General features: G+C 40.9%; 2 protein-coding genes across 2 annotated transcripts; one reads left to right on the top strand and one right to left on the bottom strand.

Annotated features, from left to right (window-relative positions):
* Nucleotides 1–20: 20 nt before the first annotated feature.
* On the top strand, nucleotides 21–8,444 carry PMPCB (peptidase, mitochondrial processing beta subunit). Its single transcript, XM_005423524.3, has 13 exons — nucleotides 21–137; nucleotides 1,483–1,623; nucleotides 1,893–1,979; nucleotides 2,451–2,580; nucleotides 2,915–3,113; nucleotides 3,773–3,852; nucleotides 4,385–4,497; nucleotides 5,065–5,208; nucleotides 6,118–6,278; nucleotides 7,524–7,609; nucleotides 7,683–7,771; nucleotides 7,992–8,067; nucleotides 8,161–8,444. The coding sequence occupies exons 1-13, from the start codon at nucleotides 48–50 to the stop codon at nucleotides 8,223–8,225; spliced, it is 1,461 nt and encodes a 486-aa protein (XP_005423581.1). The 5' UTR covers nucleotides 21–47; the 3' UTR covers nucleotides 8,226–8,444.
* Nucleotides 8,400–23,725, bottom strand: DNAJC2 (DnaJ heat shock protein family (Hsp40) member C2). The gene is made up of 17 exons (XM_005423523.2): nucleotides 23,715–23,725; nucleotides 23,006–23,196; nucleotides 22,358–22,433; nucleotides 21,536–21,634; nucleotides 19,179–19,320; nucleotides 17,950–18,030; nucleotides 17,163–17,228; nucleotides 15,320–15,411; nucleotides 15,098–15,219; nucleotides 14,124–14,273; nucleotides 13,735–13,823; nucleotides 13,579–13,648; nucleotides 11,859–12,043; nucleotides 10,530–10,630; nucleotides 9,469–9,576; nucleotides 9,013–9,167; nucleotides 8,400–8,520 (listed from the first exon to the last, which is right to left on the bottom strand). The coding sequence occupies exons 2-17, from the start codon at nucleotides 23,036–23,038 to the stop codon at nucleotides 8,446–8,448; spliced, it is 1,644 nt and encodes a 547-aa protein (XP_005423580.2). The 5' UTR covers nucleotides 23,039–23,196; nucleotides 23,715–23,725; the 3' UTR covers nucleotides 8,400–8,445.
* Between the last annotated feature and the right edge of the window lie 6 nt (nucleotides 23,726–23,731).

Below are 23,731 nucleotides of genomic sequence, written 5' to 3'. Positions count from 1 at the left end.
CCCAAAGCCCGCCCGCGCCGCGCCGCCCCGCCCACCACGGTGTCAAGATGGCGGCGTCTGCAGCGCGCTCAGCGGCCCGGCGGCTTCTCTTGCCCTGGTCCGCCCGCCTGGTGCGAGCGCCCGGCGTGGCGCAGCGGGTGAGACAGCGGGAAAGGGAACGGAGCGGAGGGAGGCGCAGGGAGCGTGGGCGCCGCGGTCGCTCCGAGCGCTGGTGCCCGGGCTGCCGCTGAGGGGACGCGGGGAGCCGGAGGACGTGGGGCGCGGTGCGTGCTGGGAGTTGTAGTCGCGGTGCACGGTGGGAGGTGTAGTGAGCGATCGGTGTGCGCTGCTCGGGTTTGTGTGCGGCAGCCGGCCCGGGGCTCCGCGGTGTGAGGGGGATGTCAGGGAACCGGGGATGCTCAGCAGGGGTAAACTGGGCTGGAACATGTGCCCTGTGAGGAGAGGCTGAGGGTCCGGACCTTATCCAGGATGGAGAAGCCATGGCTTCAGCTGGGCCTGTGAGAAGTATCTGTGCCAGCACCTAGGAGAAGGTTTTAAAGAACATAAAACCAGACCTGTCACAGTGGCAGGATGAGAGACAAGGGGTGTAAGTTGAAACAAGAGAGGAAAAACTGGATATGTTTGAGTCAAGCAGTGGAGCAGGCTGTCACAGAGCTGTGCAGTTTCTCACCATTGGAGATTGTCAGTACCCAGGTGCCAGAAGTCCTGAGCAAAGTGCTCTGACCAAGTTGGTCCTGCTTGGAGCAGGAAGTTGGACTAGAAACCTCCAGAAGTCTCTTCAAACTTGAATTGTGCTGTGATTCTGAAATAAGTGAGTTTTAAGAGATCTCACATATTCTAGGAGGAGAGTGGTTGAGAGCTGGATTTTGTACTTTCATGTTTAGGGCAGTTATATGGGGAGAGAAATCTTTGTTTATTTGAAATCACAGTTTTCAAGATAGCTGTTTGCTTGGACTTGGGATAGATATTTACATTTCTTGTTATTGAAAAACTGCAGTAAGCTTTCCTTCTTTTTTACCCTGCTCTCATTTAATGTGCTTTAACTGCCCCATGATTGTGCTGCTGTGATCCATGGCTGATGGATTTGCAGTCCTGGCATGGGCCCTTGGGCTGTATCTCACTTCACTTTAGAAAGCAGGTACCCAGGAGAATTCCAGATGGTGAAGGTCCTGCAGGCTCTTGCTGGCAGCAGTGGGAAACAGGCGTGGCTGGCTGATGAGAGTAACAGCTCCTGTGTCAGATTGGAGGCAGCAGATGCACCTCCTCACTTGTAGTTGTTGTTAGGGTTTGTTTCTCATTCAGGTTACTGCTTCCCTTATGTGAAGCAGGGGTGAATAGCAGTCCTGAATCCTTTCCCTTTTAAATGCATGCTTTAAGGAAGATCCACGGACTTAATGCTTGAGCTCAGCAATACATTTTTCAGAAAAGCATCCTTGGGTATAACTAAACAATCTCAGTGTGACTGATGACTTTCCTTTCCAGGGTGTGCATGTTGGAACAGGGAGGTGCACAGTTTCCAAAGCAGCAACGGAAGTAATCTTAAATGTCCCTGAGACTAGGGTGAGTCCTTTGGAAAATGGCTTGCAAGTAGCTTCTGAAGACTCTGGACTCTCAACATGCACAGTAAGTAACTTACAAAAGGAAGGGTTTTTTGTGTCTGTTCCTGCGTGTTCATTTCCTCATGGAACTAAATTGCATTTGCATTTCAATATTTATTAGCAACTGTTCCTAGAACTTAAGCCAGGACTTAAAAGTCTTAAGGCTTTTGTAGATTTGCAATTAAATTTTTTGTGAAGATGAAAATTTTCTTTTTCTTGAAAACCTGCTCTATTTAAGGAAAAAGCCTTAGCAAAGCTGTTAGCTGGGAAAATGACTTTTTTTTTTTCACTGAGGTTGGACTTTGGATTGATGCTGGAAGCAGATATGAAAATGAGAAGAACAATGGAACTGCTCACTTTCTTGAGCATATGGCTTTCAAGGTGAGTTTGAAGACTGATGCAGACGTTTATAATGGATTTTTAAGTTATTTATCTTTAAAGATCAGTGATGAAAACTTTTTCAGAATTGTATAAATAAGTTTTCCAAATTGAAATGAGAAAAATAACATGGAGAACTAAGACTTTGGTTTCCATTAGAAAATGAAGTTAAAATCCTAGTTCTGTGTAAGTGTTACACAACTATGGATTACACAGATCTAATTTTTAACTCACTTTTACCTTTTTATAGTAGTCTTAGAAGATACACAGTCACCCTTTAGCCAGCTCTTTATTTTCATTTATGAGCACAGTAGGATTTATATCTGACTTTCAAGCTTGGAGAGATTAGTATGCCTGGTTTATTTCCAGAACACATTTTCTTTCTCTTGATGATGACTTTTCCAGACAAGAAGTAGTAATGATGAGTAGATGAATTGAAGGGTCTAATGTGATTTTGTTATTGTTCTATTTCAGGGAACAAAAAAGAGATCTCAGTTAGACCTTGAGCTAGAGATTGAGAACATGGGGGCTCATCTGAACGCGTACACATCCAGGGAACAAACTGTGTATTATGCAAAGGCTTTTTCCAAAGACTTACCAAGAGGTAATTGCTCTCATTCATCAGAAAAGCTGCAAAGAACAACATGCTTATCCAGCTTCCAGTGAGATGGCACAGCATGATGCTTTTGCAGTGTTACAGTCCCTTCCTTGCCTGGTGAAAAGTCTGTTCTTGAACTTCACAAGAACGTGAGAATATGGGTTTGGAAACGAGCCAGCAGGGAAGCTTATATTTGAAATATTTTTCTCTTCAGAGTCCCTAGATAAGGTCTGTCCCCTTGCTAGTTTTATTGCTCTTTGAGGTGGGTTTCACTTTTGGAACCAGATTTTTCTAGTAGTCTGGAAATACTCTTTTCATTTCCATCTCTGTTTGCAATCAGCTGTGGAAATTCTTGCTGACATAATTCAGAACAGCACCCTGGGAGAGGCAGAGATTGAGCGGGAGCGAGGAGTTATCCTGCGAGAGATGCAAGAGGTGGAAACCAATTTGCAGGAAGTTGTCTTTGATTACCTGCATGCCACAGCCTACCAGAACACAGCCCTAGGACGGACCATTTTAGGACCCACTGAAAATATCAAGTATGTCCAAAACTACGTCTGTCTTTAATTGTGTAGTAACTTCTGTATATTGAGAGACTTATCTAAAAATGTAGAGAACAGTGTCAAATTTCATTTTTACACTGGAGGGCAGCTGAAATTGCACTGAGTATAACTGTAAGTAGAACCCCTGTATTGCCTTAGTTTCCCTGTAGGCAAGCATCAAAGGGTAGGTGAACTTCAGATGTTCTCTGCATGACTTTGGATTTTTTTGCCATATTTTTCTCCTGTTTCTTATAAGTGCACCTGGCACAAATTGGAAATACTTATTTTTTCTTATAGGTGACATGTTAGGCATTATTGTAAGCACACAGTGTTTGCACTGCTCTTTTAGCATTTGTTTGGAGCAGTACAGATCAGAGGACTGCTAAATGTGCTGCTTTCAAAGGAAAGGAGATCATTAGTGCATCCTGTCTCCACCTGGCTGAGTTGGATTTCTCATTCCTCCTCAGGAAGCTAGAAGAGCTTTTTACTCAGTTCCTATTTGCTTTTTAGAAAGTCACCCTTATTTTAGCTTTCTGCCTCTGCTCTGAACAGTGGCAGCACTTTTAATTGTTTTGATAATTGTTTTGTTCTATACATTTATCTCTTTTTGCTACAATAAACGTTACTGACACAGTAGTGCTCTCTCCTGTTTCTAGATCCATAAATCGTAATGACTTGGTGGAGTACATAACAACACATTACAAAGGACCCAGAATGGTCTTGGCTGCTGCTGGAGGTCAGTATGGGATGCTCACTCTTGATCATGTGAAACTCTGCTTGAAACCATGGCCTGAGTCTGTGGGAACCACATGGTGAATTTGGCCCTGTGTAGCCCTGTGTGTTTTGTGCATTCATACCCTTTGAGCTTTTGTTCCCTTTTCCTGTCAGTAATATTCCAGAAACCTTAAATCAGGAGCAAGAAGTGAATTGGAGGCCCAAGTCATTCTTCCATGTAGGTGGGAAAAAAGGGTCTTAGAAGGTGTGAAGAGGGGAATGGCAAGGAATGCAGAGAGAAAGAAGTAACATTGAGGCTTGAAAGAGAACAAAAAGCTTGATTTGATGTAGTTTTAATGGAAGGCTGTTAGAGAACCAAGGGGGAGTCATGATGATCTTGCTCTGTGTAAAGGGAATGTGTGAAGAATCCAAAGGTGGGGTATTAAAGCAGGGGCACAAAAAATACTGCTTGGTTGAGTCTTTAAACTGTGCAGCAATTTAAATTAACTGTTTACAGAGTAACATCACAAAGCATGTGAAATACCTTTGTCCAGGGGTCTCTCATGATGAACTACTTGACCTGGCAAAGTGCCATTTTGGTAACTTGCCATCTGCTCCAGAAGGAGGACTGCCACCCCTGCCACCTTGTAGCTTCACAGGCAGTGAGGTAAGCTGCTGGGTGGCTTTTTGGGCTGGCCCTGACATCCCCTGACATGTGCTCTCTGGTGAGGAGAGCTGTGCCACAGACTCACCACATGAAAAGGTTTCTTGCCCCCAGTGATGGCAATGGAGTAGCTGCTTTCCAAAGCATTCTTTCTTGGACAAGTCTCACTGCCACCACTTTTTATTCTTCATCACTGCTCCTACTTTCCTTTTATCCTCTTACTGGAGCATTTCCACTTATTGAGAATCACTCATTTAAAGAATGTGGCAGAGAAATGAGGCATCCACGTTCTAGTCCCATCTCTTTTCAGATTTTACAAAGTCACCAGATTTCCTTGCTGCTGGTAGTTGTAAAATGACTTGTAATGCTTCTCTGTGTACGTTGGCAAAGTGATCTGAAATTGCCCCAGGGACACCAATTATGGCTGATGTTAAATTAATCTTCATATACTTCAATTTTAGTGCATGTTTTGTAATCCAGCTGTAGTGGCAAAGTCTGATTGCTGCTGTTTAACTTGCCCTGTGCCTGAGCATGTACAGGTTGCACTGGAGCTGCTGTGCTGTGTTGCAGATCCGGATAAGGGATGACAAGATGCCCCTGGCACACCTGGCCATTGCCGTGGAAGCAGCTGGCTGGTCAGACCCTGACACCATCCCCCTCATGGTAGCCAACACTCTGATAGGGAACTGGGATCGCTCCTTTGGAGGAGGAGTGGTGAGTGAACCTGCAAGCACCATCCTGCTCTCACTGAGGTCAGTGGGATTTCCCTGACTTGGGTACTGCCAGGACAGAAAAGGGCATCCAGTTGTGAGTCTCAGAGGGTTTGTTACCCAGGATGCAGGAGAATCTTAGGAAGTGGTTCTAAACCACCAAAATAGAAGTGACTTGAGGTTTGCCAGCCGTCATGGAATGTAGGATGTTTTATACCTGTATGTCATGAGAACCCCTGTATTGTAAATGCAGGGCCACCAACAAAGGGAAGGAATGATGCATCTGATTCCATGTCATCAGAAGGCCAATTTTTTACTTTATTATACTATATTATATTAAAGAATACTATACTAAAGAATCCAGAAAAGATACTTACTGAATGCTAAAAAGATAATAATGAAACTTGTGACTCTCTCCAGAGTCCCGACACAGCTTGGCACTGATTGGCCAATGAGTGAAAACAACTCACACCAGAGTCCAATCAGGCAATCACCTTGGGTAAACAATGTCCAAACACATTTCACGTGAGCACAACATAGGAGAAGCAAATGAGATTAGAATTGTCTTTCTTTTCTCTGAGGCTTCTTACTGCCTTTCAGCTTCCCAGGAGAAAAACCCTGGGCTAAGGAGTCATGTTCAGAGAATGTGAATGCCACACTTCTGGGTATCAGTAATTAACTGTCCCTTTCCTGAACCTAAGTGTCTTTATGATTTTGGGTCAAATCTGGGGTGGTATTTTGAAATGTGGTATTACATGCAAGGAAAGAAAGGGTTGAAATGAAGAGCTGATAATTAACCTTGTAGCCACTACTGCATGTTCAGTCATCATTGAAATGAAAATGGGAAATCATGGAGGTGACTAGTAAGCTTTCAAAAAACTTCATGTAATATCTTTTTCTTTTGCCTTGGCAGAATTTGTCCAGTAAACTTGCTCAGATTGCCTGCCAAGGTAACCTGTGTCACAGTTTCCAGTCCTTCAACACCTGCTACACTGACACAGGGTTGTGGGGACTCTATATGGTCTGTGAGCCATCCACTATTCAGGACATGGTGCACTTTGTTCAGAAAGAATGGTAAGCTACCAACTGTTTCTCTGAAAATATTGTTTTTAGTGGAGGAATACAATTTAAAAATAAAGAGAATATTTTTTTGTGGTTGGGCTTGCCTGGGAACAACAAATGCATCAAATTCTAAACTTTGGCACCCAAAGCCAAGTCCGAGCATCCAGTTTTTGGTACCATTATTTGGAGTGAATAGCTTGAGATGTACGTTTTGTTTCTTGCATGAGAAAACACAGCAGGGATTTTTTTTTGACTGCGAAATTACAGAAGCTATGAAACTGTCAGACCTTTTAGTATATTACACAGTCAGTGTACAGCCTGTGAGCTACAAGTGCCATCACTGAAAGAGCAGATATTTGTGGATAAGAATAATGAATGTGCAGTTACCAAACAGTTTTAGTCTGCAGTTGCTGCAGTTGATGTGTGCTGGTGTTAGACAGCTCTAGTGAATACATATGGAAAGTTGAGCTGTTACATATTGAAATTTGAAACCTATGATTCTAGACAATATTAATTCATCTGAGGCTTAAATCTGTTTTGAAGGATGTCCATAGATGACTGTAAAGCTTGATCTGCAGATGCTATTAAAAACACATACGTATTACTTAAAAGCACTTGATTTAAAGTGGGTGAAGTTGAAACAAGTCTTGAAAATGAGGAGTTTCTTTAATCACATAAATCACTTCTTATATACCATTATTCTATGAAATTCCTGTTAAGTGGTGGAGAAAAAGGTTATCACTGTGACTCTGTTGCAGCTTAGCAGTAGGGAAGATACAAGACAACTCGTGGGACAGGAATTTATTGTTAAGCTATTTAATGCATCCCCATCTCCTCACAAAATGTTCCATAGGCGGTGTGGCAAATTATTATCTCACCAAGAGAGGAGCCAGGAATCTGGATTGCCTTCTAGCTAATTGCCTGTTACCAAGCTGCTTGGCTCCTACTTTCTTAGCAACCTCCATTCTCAAGATAACAAGTACAGAATGCACTTGCCTCAAAGTATTTAATAAAATTAAACACAGCTCTTCTAAGAGAAAAAGCTTGCTCTTGGGTATCTTGATATGCTTCCAGAACCCGTACTTTTAGGCTGCTGCTTTGTATCCTTGGCTGGTTTTCCAAGCTGTCTTACCAGCTTTGTGTAGAGAAGAGTAGTGCCTGCTAGGTGCAGCAATGCCTCTGCACCTCTTTATCACAGGCAGTGGTGTACTACAGCCTGCCATTATTTAATGCCTTTGGATTGAAACTGTTTTTCAGGATAAGACTTTGCACAAGTGTTACAGAAAATGAAGTAGCTCGAGCAAAAAATCTTCTAAAGACAAATATGCTGCTACAACTTGATGGTGAGACTTTTGAGAACTTTTTATTCTCCTTGGAGCCATAGGCTGATAACTGAAGGATTTTTTCCCATTTTAGGGTCCACACCAATCTGTGAAGACATTGGAAGACAAATGCTGTGTTACAAGCGCCGAATCCCAATTCCAGAACTTGAGGCAAGAATTGAAGTAAGTGGCACTCATGTTGCAACTTTTAAAAGGCCAGAAAATTACTTGCTACAGAAAGTAACAATATAGAAATTGTATTTCTTTTTCAGCTGAGAAAACATTTCCAACTGAGAAAACTTCCAAGTGTTTTGTTTCCTGCTCCCTTGGATTATACAAAATTAGGATCAGAAATGGTTTTAAGATGGGATTGTAACAAAGATGCCTCTTTTACCCCTTTTAGGCTATAGATGCCCAGACTATTAGAGAAATCTGCACAAAGTACATCTATGATAAGCATCCTGCAGTTGCTGCCGTAGGTATGTGATATGTTTCCCTATGCTCCCATAACCCCTCCAGACCACTTGCTGTGAGTCGAGCATGTGTCATGGCCAACTTTCTTTAACTTCCAGGTCCAATTGAACAACTTCCAGAGTATAGCAAAATCTGCAGTGGCATGTATTGGCGTCGTGAGTAGTGAATAACAAGAACTTCAGCATATTTTAGCTTTAAAAATCCAGGAAAACAACAAAAAACACCCAACAAATCAACAACACCCTTTTAGACCTTTGGAGTTGCTTTTGAGAAGATTAAAACTCAAGAACCAGCCCCTCCTGTGTTTCTGTATAATGAAGAAAGGAATGGAAATATGTACAGTATTTGCATTTTTATTATAAAACAAGGATTGTCAGTAAGAGTCATTTCTTGACTTTAGTAGCATTCATCACTTGTTCTTGAGCAGCTTTCTTTGCCTTGACCATTTCCACGAGTTCCTGAAGAGAAGGTGGGGAAAAAAGAAACTTAACTAAACACGTAACTTTTGAGCAATGCTGTAGGTTTGAACACTACATAAATTCACTGTGAAACACTCTACTTCTCAACATAATGAGAAATCTACATAGTTTAATGTTGTAGAGCAATTTCCCTTAGAAACAAATGGAAGGTCAATCCTCCTGTACCAGGAACTTTACCTACAGGAGGCTAGGGATAAGATTTCATCTGCTAGAGTTTGCTGTCAAACTATAAAACAAATTTCCTGACACAGACATTTCTTCCCAGCTTCCAGAGGCACCATTTTCACTGAGGAACATTTAGTCCTTAGTGTTCTTTTGGGGTTGAGTTACCAAAACTAAAAAGTTACCTGTAAGGTTCCATCATTTTGCCTGTGCCAGATACTGTCTCTGTGAGACCATGGAACAATAAAAGCAAAGGATTCTCTCAAGACCTGGACTATGCCAGTCCCAGGAGGAGGTGAGGGACCTCACCTTATATCGTTTCATGCAGTCTTTTTTTGACCGGCCTGGAACAGCTGCTGCTATTTTCTCCCATCTTTCAGGAGTATTTACTGGATAAGTCTTCAATGCTTGTTCTAAAAGTTTTTGTTCTTCTGTAGTCCAAGGGGATGAATCTAGAGGTGATCCTGTTTTTGAATGCAAATATGACAACAAGAGTAGGTATTTTAAAAAGAGTCTAGAAAATATTGCAAAACATATTATATATTATTATATATTATTATTATTATATGTTATAGTTTATTTAAAATCCCTGAAGTTTTGGGATGTATTGTGTGTACCAGAAACCCTCAAATCTGGCACGAGAGACTGGATCATTTACTTGCTATCAAAGTTTGTAAGCAAATCTTGAGAAAGTTGTGGATTACTTTCTTTCTAAGAGACCCAGGGGAGAGAAGTGCACAAGAGGGGCTCCCTTTTCACCTTTACCTTCAAATCGTTCTGACGGGGCAGCACTGTCCATCTGAGGCACCACACCATGTTCTTTTTTAAATTTGTCAAATGCTTTCTTGTTTATGTCATCTTTTTGATGAGGGTCTGTGAGCAACAGACATTAAAGTGAATAATTATTGCAAGAATATTAAAGCCAGATGTAATAATAATAACAACATTCTGTAGCAGTTTAATTACAAAAATAACAAAATTGTAAACCCCAATTTCTACTTACTTTAAAATGACTATAAAGATGGTGGTAGTTTAAAAAAAAATCATTCAGGGCCCAATAAACTTTTCTCAGTGTCAGATTCTCCAACCCTTATCCTGCTTTATAGTGCTCAGAGGAATACTTGTTCCATATAATCTTAAACTTGAATCTGCAACTTCCCCAAAATCAAGAGGGATTGTTCTCTCAAGGGCTGTGGCACAAAACTCATGCATTGCCCAGGCTATGACCATGTCACAGAGGCAGGAAAATCCAGGTGCTCTTTGTGCCACTCCATGGTTTGTAATGCAGAAACCTCTTGAAAATTTAGTGGTTTTTTTTCCTTCTGTAGTGAAATGTGTAATTTCCTTGTGACCTTATTCCAGAGCTCTCTATGCTTCATTTTTCACTTTTATATTCATTTTTGAGGAGATGAGCCACATTCATTTAGGTGTCTTACTCTGGTGTTGGATTCCATTTATTCTTTTAAAGTATATCTAGAGCTTCATCAGTTCCATTTATTTTAGATGCCTTCCTTTGTAGGGAGCTTTCTATGAGGCCCATTTATCTCTCTCTGAGCCCTGGTATTTCATGTGTCCCAGACATCAGAGCATCAAGCTACACTAAGAGAGTTTCTGAGAGTTGTTTGTGAGGTGCTGACTTAAAAAAGAAGCCATTAGGATGAAAACACTGAATCACATGAATGCTCCTCTAAATCCTCCATCTGAACTACATTTCTTTTGGGGCTGTACAGAGGATTTTCTTAAGAAACACAGCTCCAGTCACAGAAAATTCAGCTGTACAGAAGCAAGCAGACCACGTTGCTACAAAAATAAGGTAATATAGATACCAAGCTTTTGGAGACTCTTTGCTTTATTGATGACATCTTTTGCTGTTCGTTTTATTCCAGTAGTAGAGTGCAAGTTCATATAATTGGCAATAACTTCCCACCTACAGCAAGAACAGAAAGGATAAACCAGCATATTATGTAATATTATGTTCATATAAGCTATGGTCAAGCTCCTGTACATTTTATAAACTCCTGAGCAAGTTCAAACATATTTAAATACCTGCAAAATCCCAGAGTAGCTGTTCTGGAAAGCTTTCAGTCACTAACTGAAGAAGAATTCAATCAGCTTGGGTGAACTCCTCAATTCCCAATGCAGAAAATGGGAATGAGGGTAGAATGTAGGTAAGTGCAAACCTCTAATCCTCAAAATTTTGCTTAAATGCTGTTACCCTGAATTCCCTAAACACCTCTGGCATTAAATACTGCAGGCTGCACTGAAGGGCTGAGTAGTTACTAACCCTATGTCCACTGCCCCCTGGAAGAATAACTAAACATCAGCTAAAGGGGCTTAAACAGGACAGAGCTGGAACAGCCCTAGTCCCAAGATTATTCCTAGTGGATTCTTAGAAAAATGCAGGCAGTATGTACCACTGCTCAGACAGGAGCCCTGACTGCTGAGCTGCAGAAACAGGCACTGGTATCATCTCCATGGAATATGGCAGCTATTTTTTTTTTCAGTAAGCATCCAAATTTTGTAATGGATGACTGAAATCTTTGTAATCCTAAATGGAAGAAGGCATTTAATTCCTGGGAAAAAAGTATTTAAAGCGTGCTCCTGTTCTTGCTTAGCAGTCAGTTGAGGTCCAGTGCTGCTTTCTGTAAATCTCAGCCTTTCCTTTTTCCTCTGGCTCTCCCCTCAACAAAGCTGATGCACTTAACTCCTATTTTGGGGTATTTTCCTCCTAACATATAGATGAGAAACCAGCCTCACATTCATTGTGGAGCCCCTGAAGTAGCTTACACACTTGTATTCCTACCCAGCTGCACCTCAGTCAGTGGTGTGGTTTTGTTCTCCACTTTAAGGAGTGGAGCCTACTGTGGAGTAAGCCCTGTGCAAACAGGCACCTCAGCTCCATCCTGGTAATGGACTGAGGCCCAAATCTGGGGGGGAAACAAGATCCAGGGCCAGAGCTAACTCCAGTGACACACAGAGCATGGTACCAAGGAAAAACAAACCACTGGCTGCTTTCCAGCCAAGGAAAAGAAAGATGTTTAGGAAGTGCTTATACTGACAAAGTACTTGGGATGATCTGAAAATATGTTTTATTATGCTTATGATTAAATTTAAAATTGTTAGTAAGGGCTTTTAGCCCCAAACCCGAGAAATACCTTGAGTTAGTCCCTGCTGGAAAGAGGTTCACAGCTTTAATTAACAACTGTAAATCATCCTCTGGCCAGTTTTTGCTTCCCCCTCCACCGCCAGTGGTTGACTTTTCTGAGCTCTTTGTTGCTTGGCGCATACGAGCTTCTGCCTCTTCTTTCTCTCGCCTTATTTGTTCATTTATTTCTTCTATCTAAAGATTGTAAATAAGCATTATTTACTGAATTATTGTTACATTTTACAGTGACACAACCCCCTCTCTGGACATCCTTTGAACCTTGGATTTTGCTTAGTTTTTGTTCTGTATATTATATGTAAGGAAACAGAGGAGCTTATCTATTCCAGTATTATTTCCCTTCATTCCATGTGTATATTTTTAGGATTTAAAGATTAGGAGTTAACAGCAGAAATCCATCACAGGTTCACTAGGAAATTAAAAGAATACCCCCAGAATTAAAACAAAAGTTTTCAACCTTGTGTGAATGTCTAGGCTAACAGTTGACTTAGAGGGACAGATCCACAAAAGTATTAAGACCAGTGAGGGCAATTAAACCCCCATGCTGAATACACCAATTCTCAAATCTTCCAGCCTAACTGGTATCTAAGCCTGATTATGTCAGTACAGCCATAGTAATGGAGAACTTTGACATTAAAATGAGCTCCAGATTTTAGTTACTAAGTGTGTACTCAGGGTTAGATGGCCATGTGTAGTTTTTTAGCAAGCTAAAAACTACTTAAGTTAACCCACTGCAATTTTTTGTGACCCGTTATTCACATCTCAAGACTGTGGTGTGACACATCTTTAATCATCTGCTTCTGAGTGGGCCCAGCCCAATCTTGGCAATATTAGAAGAGCAGTGCACTTATGGCTGTTGGCAGGATGCCCAATGGCAAGAGCAAGAAACTTATTTCATAAAACCTTCCTGGCAAAAGGGAAATTACCTGATAATATTTATTGGAATAGTTTTAACAGATAGGAAGAGGACTGTCCTGCATTCAGAACACCTTCCTTGAGAATGGAATATTGAATTCAGTCCCCTGCAGAATAAGAGGTATTTCAGTCTTAAATTGTCTGATCAGTAAACCTGACCCTGGGATGGGAGCAGATCACATTCCCCACCAAGGAAAAACGTTCACAGCCATGTATCCACAGTGGATGAGAGAAAGCACCTTCCTCTTTCTGCAGGATGTAGGTTCAGCTTTTAGTTCAAATGGCTTTTCCCTGATGGCAAACATAGGCAGATCCTTGCTGAGTTTTGGTAGATTTTGATTCCATGTGTCTTGCATTTCCCATTCCTTGGTATCCAACCTACAAGCCCTTCTAGTGCCTACAGCCTGCAGCACACTTAAGTCCTTTTGTGGATCTATCCCCAAGTCCTAGACACTAGACTAGGATTTTTCTTGCATAAGAAGAAGAGACTGCCCTCCTTCCTCAAGGTAACTGCTACAAATTGTTGGGCAAAATCAAATTCCTCTACTGTTTCTGTATACTGTCCAAGAGGTAGGTTTTGTGTTCTTTACAGATAAAAATGTGTATTTTGTTCTTGGCTGGCCCTGTTAATTTGACCAGCCATGAATTGCACAATGTAGAATGGAGCAGAGATCCCTCAAGTCTTTGTGTTTTACCAAGCATGATTCCACAGCAGCTATGCTGTATCTTACTTCAGTTCAGACAGGTTGATTTCACAAATTATTCTGTTACTTTGATTTGACACTCAGCATAATTACCTGTTTTACTACAGCCGCCTTTCCTCCTTCCCTTGTTGTGGATGTAAGTGCTTCATTCAAGCATTGCAGACTAAAAATAAATTATTCAGTTACAATGGAGAGCTAGTAAAAAGATGGGTATCAAAAGGAGCAGAAAGCAGCAGCAGGAAGACTTACCTTGCTAGTTCAAGACGGTCACAAAGCTTTTCCACCTCCTCCATCATTTTAACACAATCTGCCTCATTATCAGAAAAGTAATTCCAGTTCTGGAAGCAGAAATACATGTTCTACAAAGTTCTTGAACTTTATTGTCCTATTCCTTTAGACAAAGGCTTAACACACAGTGTTCTTCAGCCACTGCCGTGTTTGGACCTATTTGGTCAGCTTTACTCATAACTCATATGCATGTAAGTATGCGTTTTAGTATTTTGTTTTTTTTAGTAAACCCACTTTCCATACCCATCTCCAGCCCTAAGAACAAGCAAACATGTGATACAGTCTGATCTAAGCAAAGACAGTAATTTGTCTGACATAACCTGTGCTTCATTGTAATAATAGTTAAATACCTTGCATGTTGTTCTGAGTTTTTGCCTTTCTTTCTTGATTGCTTTCTTCTGTATCTCTTTTTCCTTTTTTGCCACTAACGCTTGCTGCCTAACTTCTTCTTCCTCCTTTTCTTTTGCTAACCGTGCTGCTTCTAATTCTGCTTGTCTTTGCTGCAATCAAAAGGAAAAAAAATGCAAGTTATAAAAATCTTCCAAGTCACATTGTTACAGGGTCATTGAGTCATCCAATATCAAAATGTGTTGTTTCTGGTTTAGGTGGAGTTTTGTTGGTATGTTTGAGGGTTTAAAATGCATAAATACTTTAATGCTTGGTTTTCCAAGAATTTTGAGGGAGATGATGAAACATTATCCTATTTGGCATTAAGTCAAGTACTCACTGTAATGACCCTCAGTTTATAAATCCTGACTTCCTTTACAACAAAGATATAAAACCATACATAATTTCCTACTCCTGCCTCAGGAGTATAAACTTTGTGGGTCCAGTATTTCTCCTGCATAATTACTGACGTATTTTGCAGTGCTCTAATGTATTTTAAGTTACTTTTTTGCACCTTACAGTTCCCTTTCATTCCTGTACTTTCAAAGCCATCTTCTCCAAACTGTTCATATTTATCAAGTATATTCTGTTACCTCAAAGCATTTCATACCAACCATTCACAAACCACATGCACAAGGCAAGCAGACATACACATTTTATGCACTTAATGCTTGCTTTGAAACCAGAGGAACTGTATGCAACAGAAGAACTCCGTTTTCAAAGGTGTTTTGTTTCAGATCTGCATTCCTTGTTTCCATCTCATTGTCAGAAGGCTTACACTGCCTGTAAGCCAGCCTTACACTGCCTGCTGCACAGGCATCAATGACAACACATTTTTGAACCCCAGTTATTCTGTCAGTAGTCTTCTGACAAATCTAGAACCTGAAGCAGCAGGTGTGAATGAAGCAGAGTTTTTCAACCCAAATAAAGTACTTACTTTTTCTTTTGCCTCCTGTTCTTTTCGTTTTGCTTCTACCTTGGCTTTCTTCTCTGCTTCCTTCTTTGCCTTTTCTTCCTCCTTAAATTTCTTTATTCTGGGATCACAGCTGTATGCATTGTCTGGCAGAAGAAAGGAAGCATCATGTATAGAAGAAAAGCAGGAGACTTCCACAGTTAGTTAATGAATCTCTCTTTAAAGAACAGCAGTTTGTGTGCTCACCAACAAGAGTCCTAATTCTGTTCATTTCTTCTTTTTTTCTCAATGCTCTGGCAGCTCTGTTTTGCTTTTCAATCCACCTCCTTTCATCTCGACTAAAAGGGAAAGCATAGTTCAGTGCTAATGCTTTACAGTGCCACTGCTAGAAATTTATCAACAAGCTTCTTAAATAGTTCCCCCCACACAGATGTTCTTCTGTGAATACTTCAAAAATAGACTTCAAAAAATTAAGTTCCAGGCTCTGAGATGTACAAAATGCTAAGTGTTTACATAGTTATATAAACCTGACAAAGCAAGCTGCTTATCTGTCATTGTAGGGAATGAGATCATGGACTTTATTTTCAAAATGCAATCCACTTGCTTACCTAACATTAAACTCAAGCTAAACAACAGAAATGCTAGCATGGGGTTTAATTAAAGGACAGCAGTATAAACAATGCCACAGTTAATCTCCTTTTGCAGAATATAGTCATGTCAAGTAAACCCATCTGCACAGAAACAACACTCTACGAAGTAGCATAACAATGGATAGAGTCATGCCAGATTCACTCCAGTAAAATACAGCTCAGGTTATTGATGGGCCGACTAAATAATCTGAAATATTCACCAGTGCTGTCAAGAAAGAGGCAAATTTTTAGAAGGGGTCTATAACCTCATCCACACAACCACACGGAGAACAATAGAGGGGGCAGGCAAGTTGGAACTCTGAGGTATTTAGAGCTCCTTCCAACCCAAAGCACTCTACCTCAGAACAAAGAAAACAATCCCCATAACTGAGAAGGAGACTAATATGAGCAGATTGAAGCTTTAAAACATGAGCAAAATCACCTTTGGCAAGAAGGGGTAGCAAGAACCATGACCATCTGAACAGCAGCTGTAATGTAGTTCTCTCTCCTAAGTACAGCAGACTAGGTACCATTTGTCTAAACATCTTTGAGAAAGGACACTAATGACAGGAATGAGCAGAAAAAAGAGCTATGCAAATAATTCAAGATAGTTCCAATGAGAAGCCTAGAGGTTCATGTGTGATGTACAAGTGATAGGAATTGATTACACTGCCTACACAGGATCTTCACAGGAGAGAGAACAGCAGGTCTGGTGAGGCTCAGGAAATCCAGCAGCAAGAGGAGGCACAAGAGAAGAGAAATGCCTAGCTACAGCCTAAATATGGCAGTTTCCAGCACAAAGAAAGCCAACCACTGAATCTAAATACAAAACTGATTTCTAGTCAAACTTGGAAGAAGAGATGCATACGATGTAAATTATGGTCTCACAAGGATTACTAAGTGAGGTTGTGTCCTGTGAAATGTGTGTTAGACTAAAGCTCCAACTTGAACGCTCCGTGTTTATAATTGTAGGAAGGATAAAAACACAATGTATTTTCCAATGCAACATGGTCTGAGTAATTCAGCAACTATCACTACATCAACTAATATATAATTTTTAGCATCAAACCATCAGAACTCACCTCTCCAAATGCTAGGAAGTATCACTCTCTCACTACAAGTTAAAAAGAGAAATTATACCAGCATGCTCATCCACTCTGTCCTGGCTCCAGGTTCAACCTGTGCTTGGGACTGGCAGGAAGTGAAAGTCTGGACTTAAATGAACACACATTGCAAAGGACCTCAGATATACCTCTGTGAGGCAAGAAGGAACTACAGTTACATGAAGAAGCCCACAGTAAGTTCAGTTCAAGTCCATGACTGATCCCTAAGCCGGGAGAATGGAATTCAGACTTGGCTCAGCCGCCTTTCTTCCTATGACTTACAGCCTAAGAGAAAGTTGGAAAATCTTGCTGTATCAACCTCTCAGTCTCCTGTCAAAATTATTTTTACTTACATACCATTCTGCTTTTTCTTTTTCCTCTTCATCTAAATAGGAAAACTCTCTCCAGGAATCAAAATTATACCTAAAGTAAATTTAAGGAAAAAAAAAGGGGAATGAAAAAACAGATAATCTGTTAAACATCAGCTACCTTTTTTACTGCTATGTGTTTATAGGTAACTGTACTGCTGTTTACAATTTATAATACATAATTTACAATTATTCTGCACCTACAGTGATTCCACTGTGTTAAGTCAAAATGCAGGATATGAATTACACCTTTCTGTACTGTGGGACAGTCTACTTCAGGATGGCATTGGTCTTGCCCACTCTAAATGTCTACAGCTGTCTATGTTTTTGTCACAGTGGAAATGCAGTGCAGTCAGGAGAGTTCAGAGAGAAATTAATCTTTATGTGAGCACCCATATTTAGCAGGTAAGGCAAGCCATAAACATGACTGACTTTTTTGGACTAAACACACCTCCCTTTGCTAGGGGAGCTTAAACACCTAAGATGTCTCCACTGAAAACACAGGTTGGGTGAGATAAACCTGATTTCCAGTCTGTGGGTCTGCTCAGTTCTCAGCCACCACGGTCAGAAATTCCCACTGCAAACGTGAATTTACAAGTGGATGGATTAGCCAGGAGAAAGCTGGCTCAGTTTGTGGAAGGCACAAACAGCTGTGGGGTAATTTTGTGACATCAGGAGGCTGGGACAGCCCACAGCAAACAACCCACACACCAAAGGGTCTGCAAGCCCTTTATACTGCATGTCTTGAATAGAAATAGAGCCACCAGCTGACTTACCAAAAGGAATAGAATGCATCTACCTCCTCAAATGAGGAGTTCATGTCCCCAAGTTTAGGTACATTTTTCTTATTTGACCACCTGAAAATACATGGATATATTCAAGAAATAATATATACAGTCTTCATAATATGGCATTTGTTAAGTACAGAATCAAAACCTGAGATTCCCTCCCAGCAACACAGAGGGGGCACCAGGAAAGAGGAACAGAACAGGAGAGCTCCTCCTAAGTATCCTCCAGATTGGGCATTTTTTGGGTGAGTTTCCCCAAAAAAGCAACCTTCTCCTGCCTGAGTGCCTCAAGAAGACTTGATGGAGCACAAGCTATCTCTGAAGATATTCAATTCTCCATACACATTCTTCTGGCAGAGGAGCCTACAGAAAGTGGCCACAAAGTGCTCTGTGAATAACTCAGCTCTCTGGCGGGGTACAGGAAGTCTCCCACACATTCTACTGGAGTACAAGGGAATAGTGCATACTTTGCCCCCACTGCATTTTTTTCTAGGGAAATCTTCCACAGGCTCTAGAATTTGTTGTTCCATGACACAGCATTAACTTTCACTGCGGAAAAGGGAAAAAACCTCATCTGACAGCCACAGATCCAGGTCTGAAGTCTATGGAATACTTGATAGAAGATTCAGTAAGAGTAGTTTAAACAATAATTGTTCAGAATGTTATAAAGTGCCTCATGTAATTAAGCCCTTTTATACAGGGAAAAGTTGGCAGGTTTCTATTGTGACAACCTTAATACCAAGTTAATTGTCAACCATGAATCAAATGAAGAAAAAAAGTCACACAATGTAAGAGAGAACCACCAAATATTGATAGCTACAATTATCTTCTCTTTTAACCAGCTAAATCATGACTGTAACTACTGTCTTCTGTTAATGTCTCACTCTCAGAAGAAAATAATTTTAAAAAGGGATTTTTAGTCAGCAGCACACAAACCTTTGGTATTGTAAGTAATTTTAAGATGAAACAATGAGTTGTGCAAAAAGGGCAGTAGGTAATGGGAAGCTGAGAACCTTTTTAAGAATTGCATGGGTCAAATTCAATGCCATCAGCTGACAGTTCAGATTATTTAAAAATGAAATAAAAAATAATTGCAACTATTTTGGTTGTATTACATTTCCAGCAAATTAATACATCTCTTCTCACAAACACAATGTCAAGAGAGTTTGCAAATGCTGATTCTCCAGCAACAGCAGAGGCAGTTAGACATAGCTTACCTGGCATTTCTTTCAAAAACTGGTGAGAAAACTTCGAAGAAGTTTTCTTTTGCTTCACTTTTGGAAGGTACAGAGTTATCAAAAGTTGGGTCTATGCTGTTAAATGCTCGTCGTTTCACAGGATCAGATAATATTTCATAAGCTGAAAGTTACCAGACATAAGATTGTAAATGTTTAAAAAGATGTTCTCAGATCTGTGTTTGATTTATCTGTAGTGTTCTTGTAGAGCTTGATATTTAATTATTTTAGTGACACCAAAAAGCACTGCTGTCTGTTCCTGCTAAACTAAGTAGGAGGAAAGCATTTCTGAAAAAGGACACATTTAACCATTAAGATGTAACAAAACAGACAATATTTAATTTTATAGCAGTAAATTTTGTTCAGACACTGGGAGTTTGGGCATGACATCTTCAAACTTTTATCCCACACCAGATCCTTGCAGATAAATTGACAAAATGGTCTACTAGGGCACAGAGCAAAGGCAGTCCTGAGTTCGTGTGTTGTCAGAGCGGGCAAGAACAGGAACCACTCCTTAGAATTTTTGCAGATGATGATGAAGTTGTACCGAGTCTTGGATAGAACACAGAACTCCACACAAACTCTCCAAAACATGCAAACAGTCCCAGTTTTCCTGTTCTTAGATCCCTGCAGCTGGGGAGCATCACATTACTGATTTTATATTCTGTAAATCACAAAAACTATAGCTTCAGTACTCTTACTTTTATCTCAATGAAGTGTGGAGTTTTACAACGACCACTGTTTTTCAGTAAGAATGAAAAGTCAAAGGAATCAAATTTGTATTGCAATCATTCATGGACTTCTGTGCCTGCACCCCTGCCAGAGGACACTGCCCCATGAAGGTTGGATGCGGGAGGTGATAACCTGGAGGAGACCTTGGTGCTCTGCAGTGCTGTGAGCTGATCTCACTGGAAGGAATGACAGTGGCCACCAGTGAGCTGCTGTCAGCCAGTCTGCCTTTTCCCTCTGGGAAAGGACTTCCCTCCACCAACACTCCAAATGACCCCAATTATCCTGCCTCAGTAACCCTCACACTGTTTTCCTGATGCAGGAAATTCTGTGCCCATCCATTGGTTCCTGTTCCATTCAGGAGATGTCCCTTCCACTTACAGATCCCCAGTTCTACTCCCACACACTCAGCTCCCCCAGCTCTGCATCTCCCACACATTCTTTATTATGAAGTTCTAAATCCAACCTATGTTCTCCCACCTTTCCAAATTTCTCCTCCCTGTTTCATTACTGTTTGTTCCTACTCCAGGTCCCCCTTTCCTACTACTGCATTTTAGTATTTCCTTCCTCCAAAATGCTGCCTGGGAGCATTATTCCTCTTCTTTGCTACCTTGTGCTTTGCTTTCTGTTTAGCCCCAAACTTGGATTGTAAGCAGTCAAGAGGGAAGGTTCTATGATATTTTGCTCCATGCATGTAGAACACAGGGCATTTTCCTGAACTCATGTGCAGGTATCTCATCATAGATATCTGACAGTTTCTGACAAGACTGCAACAGAAAACTATTTCCTTTGGCAACCTTCCTCCATCTGACAACTCCAAAGGAGGCTGAAAATATTAGTTTGTCTAAAATATCTCTAGTATTAGGAGACATTCAGAGAAGGAAGTTTAGAAACATAAATGTCAAGATTTCCTCCTGCTTCAGCCTTACTGAGTGAAATTTGTTTAAAATAAATGAAAAAGCCAAGCTCTCAAGCATTCCTGGAGATGTAAGTCATACACCTAGAACAGCCCCTACAGGTTTGGAATTGGCCAGCAGTGGTGTTCTGGGTCACAGAACCATTAAAGTTGGGAAAAACCTCTAAAATCAGAGTCCAGCCATTAATTCTGCACTGCTGATTCCATCAATAAGCAAGAAGGAAATGTTATTAAATTGAGTTCACTTGCTCATCTGTGGGCACAAATGAACAGCTGAAGAAACTGATGACCTGCATCAAATCAACACATGCTCTGTTGTCAGAGCAAGCACATGAGAATTCAGATTTTCCAACTGCTGTTGGTGCCTGTGGGGAATTGCTCCATGGCTCACTAGTTCATCCCAGGTGTGGGGCCACCTCCAGGTTCATCTGTGTGTGCACTGCTGCAAGTGTCACATTTTGTCACCAGCTGCCACAGCAGCCAGACATCTGTCAGCTGCATTCCCTTCCTGCTTCTACCCACTGGGAAGTTACACCTGATGTGATCTATTGATGCAGTTTTCTACAATGGAAAAAGAACTTCTCCAGCTGTTTAATCATTGACAATTCCTTAAAATCCTAATGAAGCCAACAAATACGTTTCTGATGATCAAGTAGATTGAGAGAGTATCTAACAAAGGAGATCAATTGCTTACCTTTAGTTATGCAAGTAAAATAATCATTATCACCCTCTCCTATCTGTTCCCCTGCAGCTTTTCGCTTGTCTGGATGATGTTTCAAAACCATGGATTTATCTAACAAATAAATGCATTACAGTTAGAAATGCTTCATCAGAAACAGTTTCAAACTACAAAGTAGTACAGTAATTCCAACTGGCATTTCTCTCATTCAAAACTTAAATAAAAATACAAACCAAACAGTCAGATCTGGCAGAAAACAGAAGTTAATGAATTTTCTTTGATTTAATACTATAGTTAGAATTAACATTATTTCATGTTTTCTGGGACATAAAATAACCACAACTCAGAAGTTCTATTTTCTATTCCACCTCAACATCTGAAGAAGTTTGAGACTTACTGTACTACTGTGCCTAGCAAAGTGCTTTAGTATCTGTAAGTGTACAGTTAGCTTCATAACTGAAAAAAATAAAAATAATTAATGTAATTTTAGTTGTTATTTCTAATGAAAAAAAATAGTTCAGATAAAACAAAAATTTTATTCTATCCCTTTACTGAAGTTTTGAACACGATCCAAAGTGAAATTTAGCAGAAAAGCTACAGCCTGTGAATGCTGCTGCACTTCCCAGAAACAGAGATTTGAAATTTTTTAATTCCCTACATTTAGGCTTCTGGATTTCAGAGCTGTGATATGAATTTAAGATGCTGGTAAGCAACACAAGTCAGACTTTTAGGCCTGGGAAACAGTAAAAACCTTGTTCACAACAGCAAGTATTTTCACTGGCAACCAGCTGTGTACATCTGAAAAAAAGGTTTTGCTTATGAGGGACAGGTACTTACGAGCTGCTTTGATTTGTTTCTGAGTAGCCCTGTATCGTATATTTCCTAGTCCAAGAACTGCATAATGGTCTTGATTCTGAGAGAAAAGAACCACAAACCCTAATGAACACTCATAAATACCACCTAAAACACCACAACATGCAGAAAACCAGTTCTCCTCCCCATCTCTTAAAGGCAAGAGGGAGAATTCTTCCCTCTCTCAATAAATACTGGAAAAAGACTATAGGAACAGCTGTCATAAATTATTCAATAATTACTGAATAACTGAATATCAGTAAATTAAGCCACTCTCATAGAAATTCAAGTAGCTTAATCTACATTAGAATGAAACACTAGAAAACTCAGTTATTGGAAAACTGAATTGCTGTTGTTAATATTAAGAGTGCCAATGTAACTCCAGAATAAAGGAGATGGTGACAGGGAGAAGAGACACTTTAATAGTTTCAGGCAGTAAATTAAAAAGCTGCAGCTCAAAGCTAAGATCTTATCCTGAGTGTTTGCCTTCATACACCAGATATTAAGATAAGGGACATGAACTGATTCACGTGGGTGTAGCAGGGGAAGAGGAAGGAGATCTTTAGCACCTGGGCATGGCATATAACCTCGATGGGCCAAATTAGGTGACAGTAACCCATATTGACTGAATACCTTCCAGTCCTTTGGGTCGAGGGTTTTTAACATAGGATATTCCTCAAGCTGCAGCTCTTCATCCCCCGATTCTTCAGAAAGTTCCTTCTCATCTTCTAGCTCCTGGAAAGAGGCAGAAACATTTATGTTTCTCCTCTTAATAAACGCTTCAAACCATCTTCCCACTGGTTCCACTTGACAGAGTACTGATGCTATAAGCAAAAACATAAAAGCAACTTCACCTTCTGTGGTTTACTTTCGTTTTTTTTAAACTAAACCCCATCAAAACCCCCACAAGCACAGCATCACAGATCGCTAAATCTTTTCTTTGGCTCCACATACACCAGAGCGCAGGAACCCGCACACGTGCCCATCAGACGGGAGCTCCCAACGCTTCGCCGCGCTCTCACATCTGGAAAGGTGATTTCGAGTTAAAGAAACGCACGTGTCAATAGATATTAAATACGGTCCTACTGGCGGCGGAGGAGGCACCGGCGGCAGCGGTATCAGATTTGGATTGATCTTCCCCGCGTTCCCGCTCCCCTTCCCGGGCCCGTCCCTCGGCAGATCCCAGACTTGTTGCCGGCACACGGGCACCAACGATCCCGGCGGGGGCACCGCACGCCACACGGAGACAATTAAACTCAAATCAACACCAAACTTCTTCCAGCCCGGCCGATTTTTCCCAGCCCAGGGCGGCCTTTCCCGGGGGCAGCCCCGCGGTACCTACCGGCGGAGAGCGGCCTG

Source organism: Geospiza fortis, unplaced genomic scaffold, assembly GCF_000277835.1.
Source record: "Geospiza fortis unplaced genomic scaffold, GeoFor_1.0 scaffold424, whole genome shotgun sequence".
Taxonomy (NCBI): domain Eukaryota; kingdom Metazoa; phylum Chordata; class Aves; order Passeriformes; family Thraupidae; genus Geospiza; species Geospiza fortis.
This window is presented reverse-complemented; position numbering and strand designations above follow the sequence as displayed.

Coding starts and splice junctions, on each gene's coding strand:
- PMPCB (XM_005423524.3), top strand. CDS start 48: ATGGCGGCGTCTGCAGCGCGCTCAGCGGCCCGGCGGCTTCTCTTGCCC. Junction 138..1,482: donor CGCCCGGCGTGGCGCAGCGG/GTGAGACAGCGG, acceptor TTTCCTTTCCAG/GGTGTGCATGTTGGAACAGG. Junction 2,581..2,914: donor TTCCAAAGACTTACCAAGAG/GTAATTGCTCTC, acceptor GTTTGCAATCAG/CTGTGGAAATTCTTGCTGAC.
- DNAJC2 (XM_005423523.2), bottom strand. CDS start 23,038: ATGTTAAAAACCCTCGACCCAAAGGACTGGAAG. Junction 13,649..13,734: donor GACCGTCTTGAACTAGCAAG/GTAAGTCTTCCT, acceptor ATTTATTTTTAG/TCTGCAATGCTTGAATGAAG. Junction 12,044..13,578: donor AGGCGGCTGTAGTAAAACAG/GTAATTATGCTG, acceptor TACAATCTTTAG/ATAGAAGAAATAAATGAACA.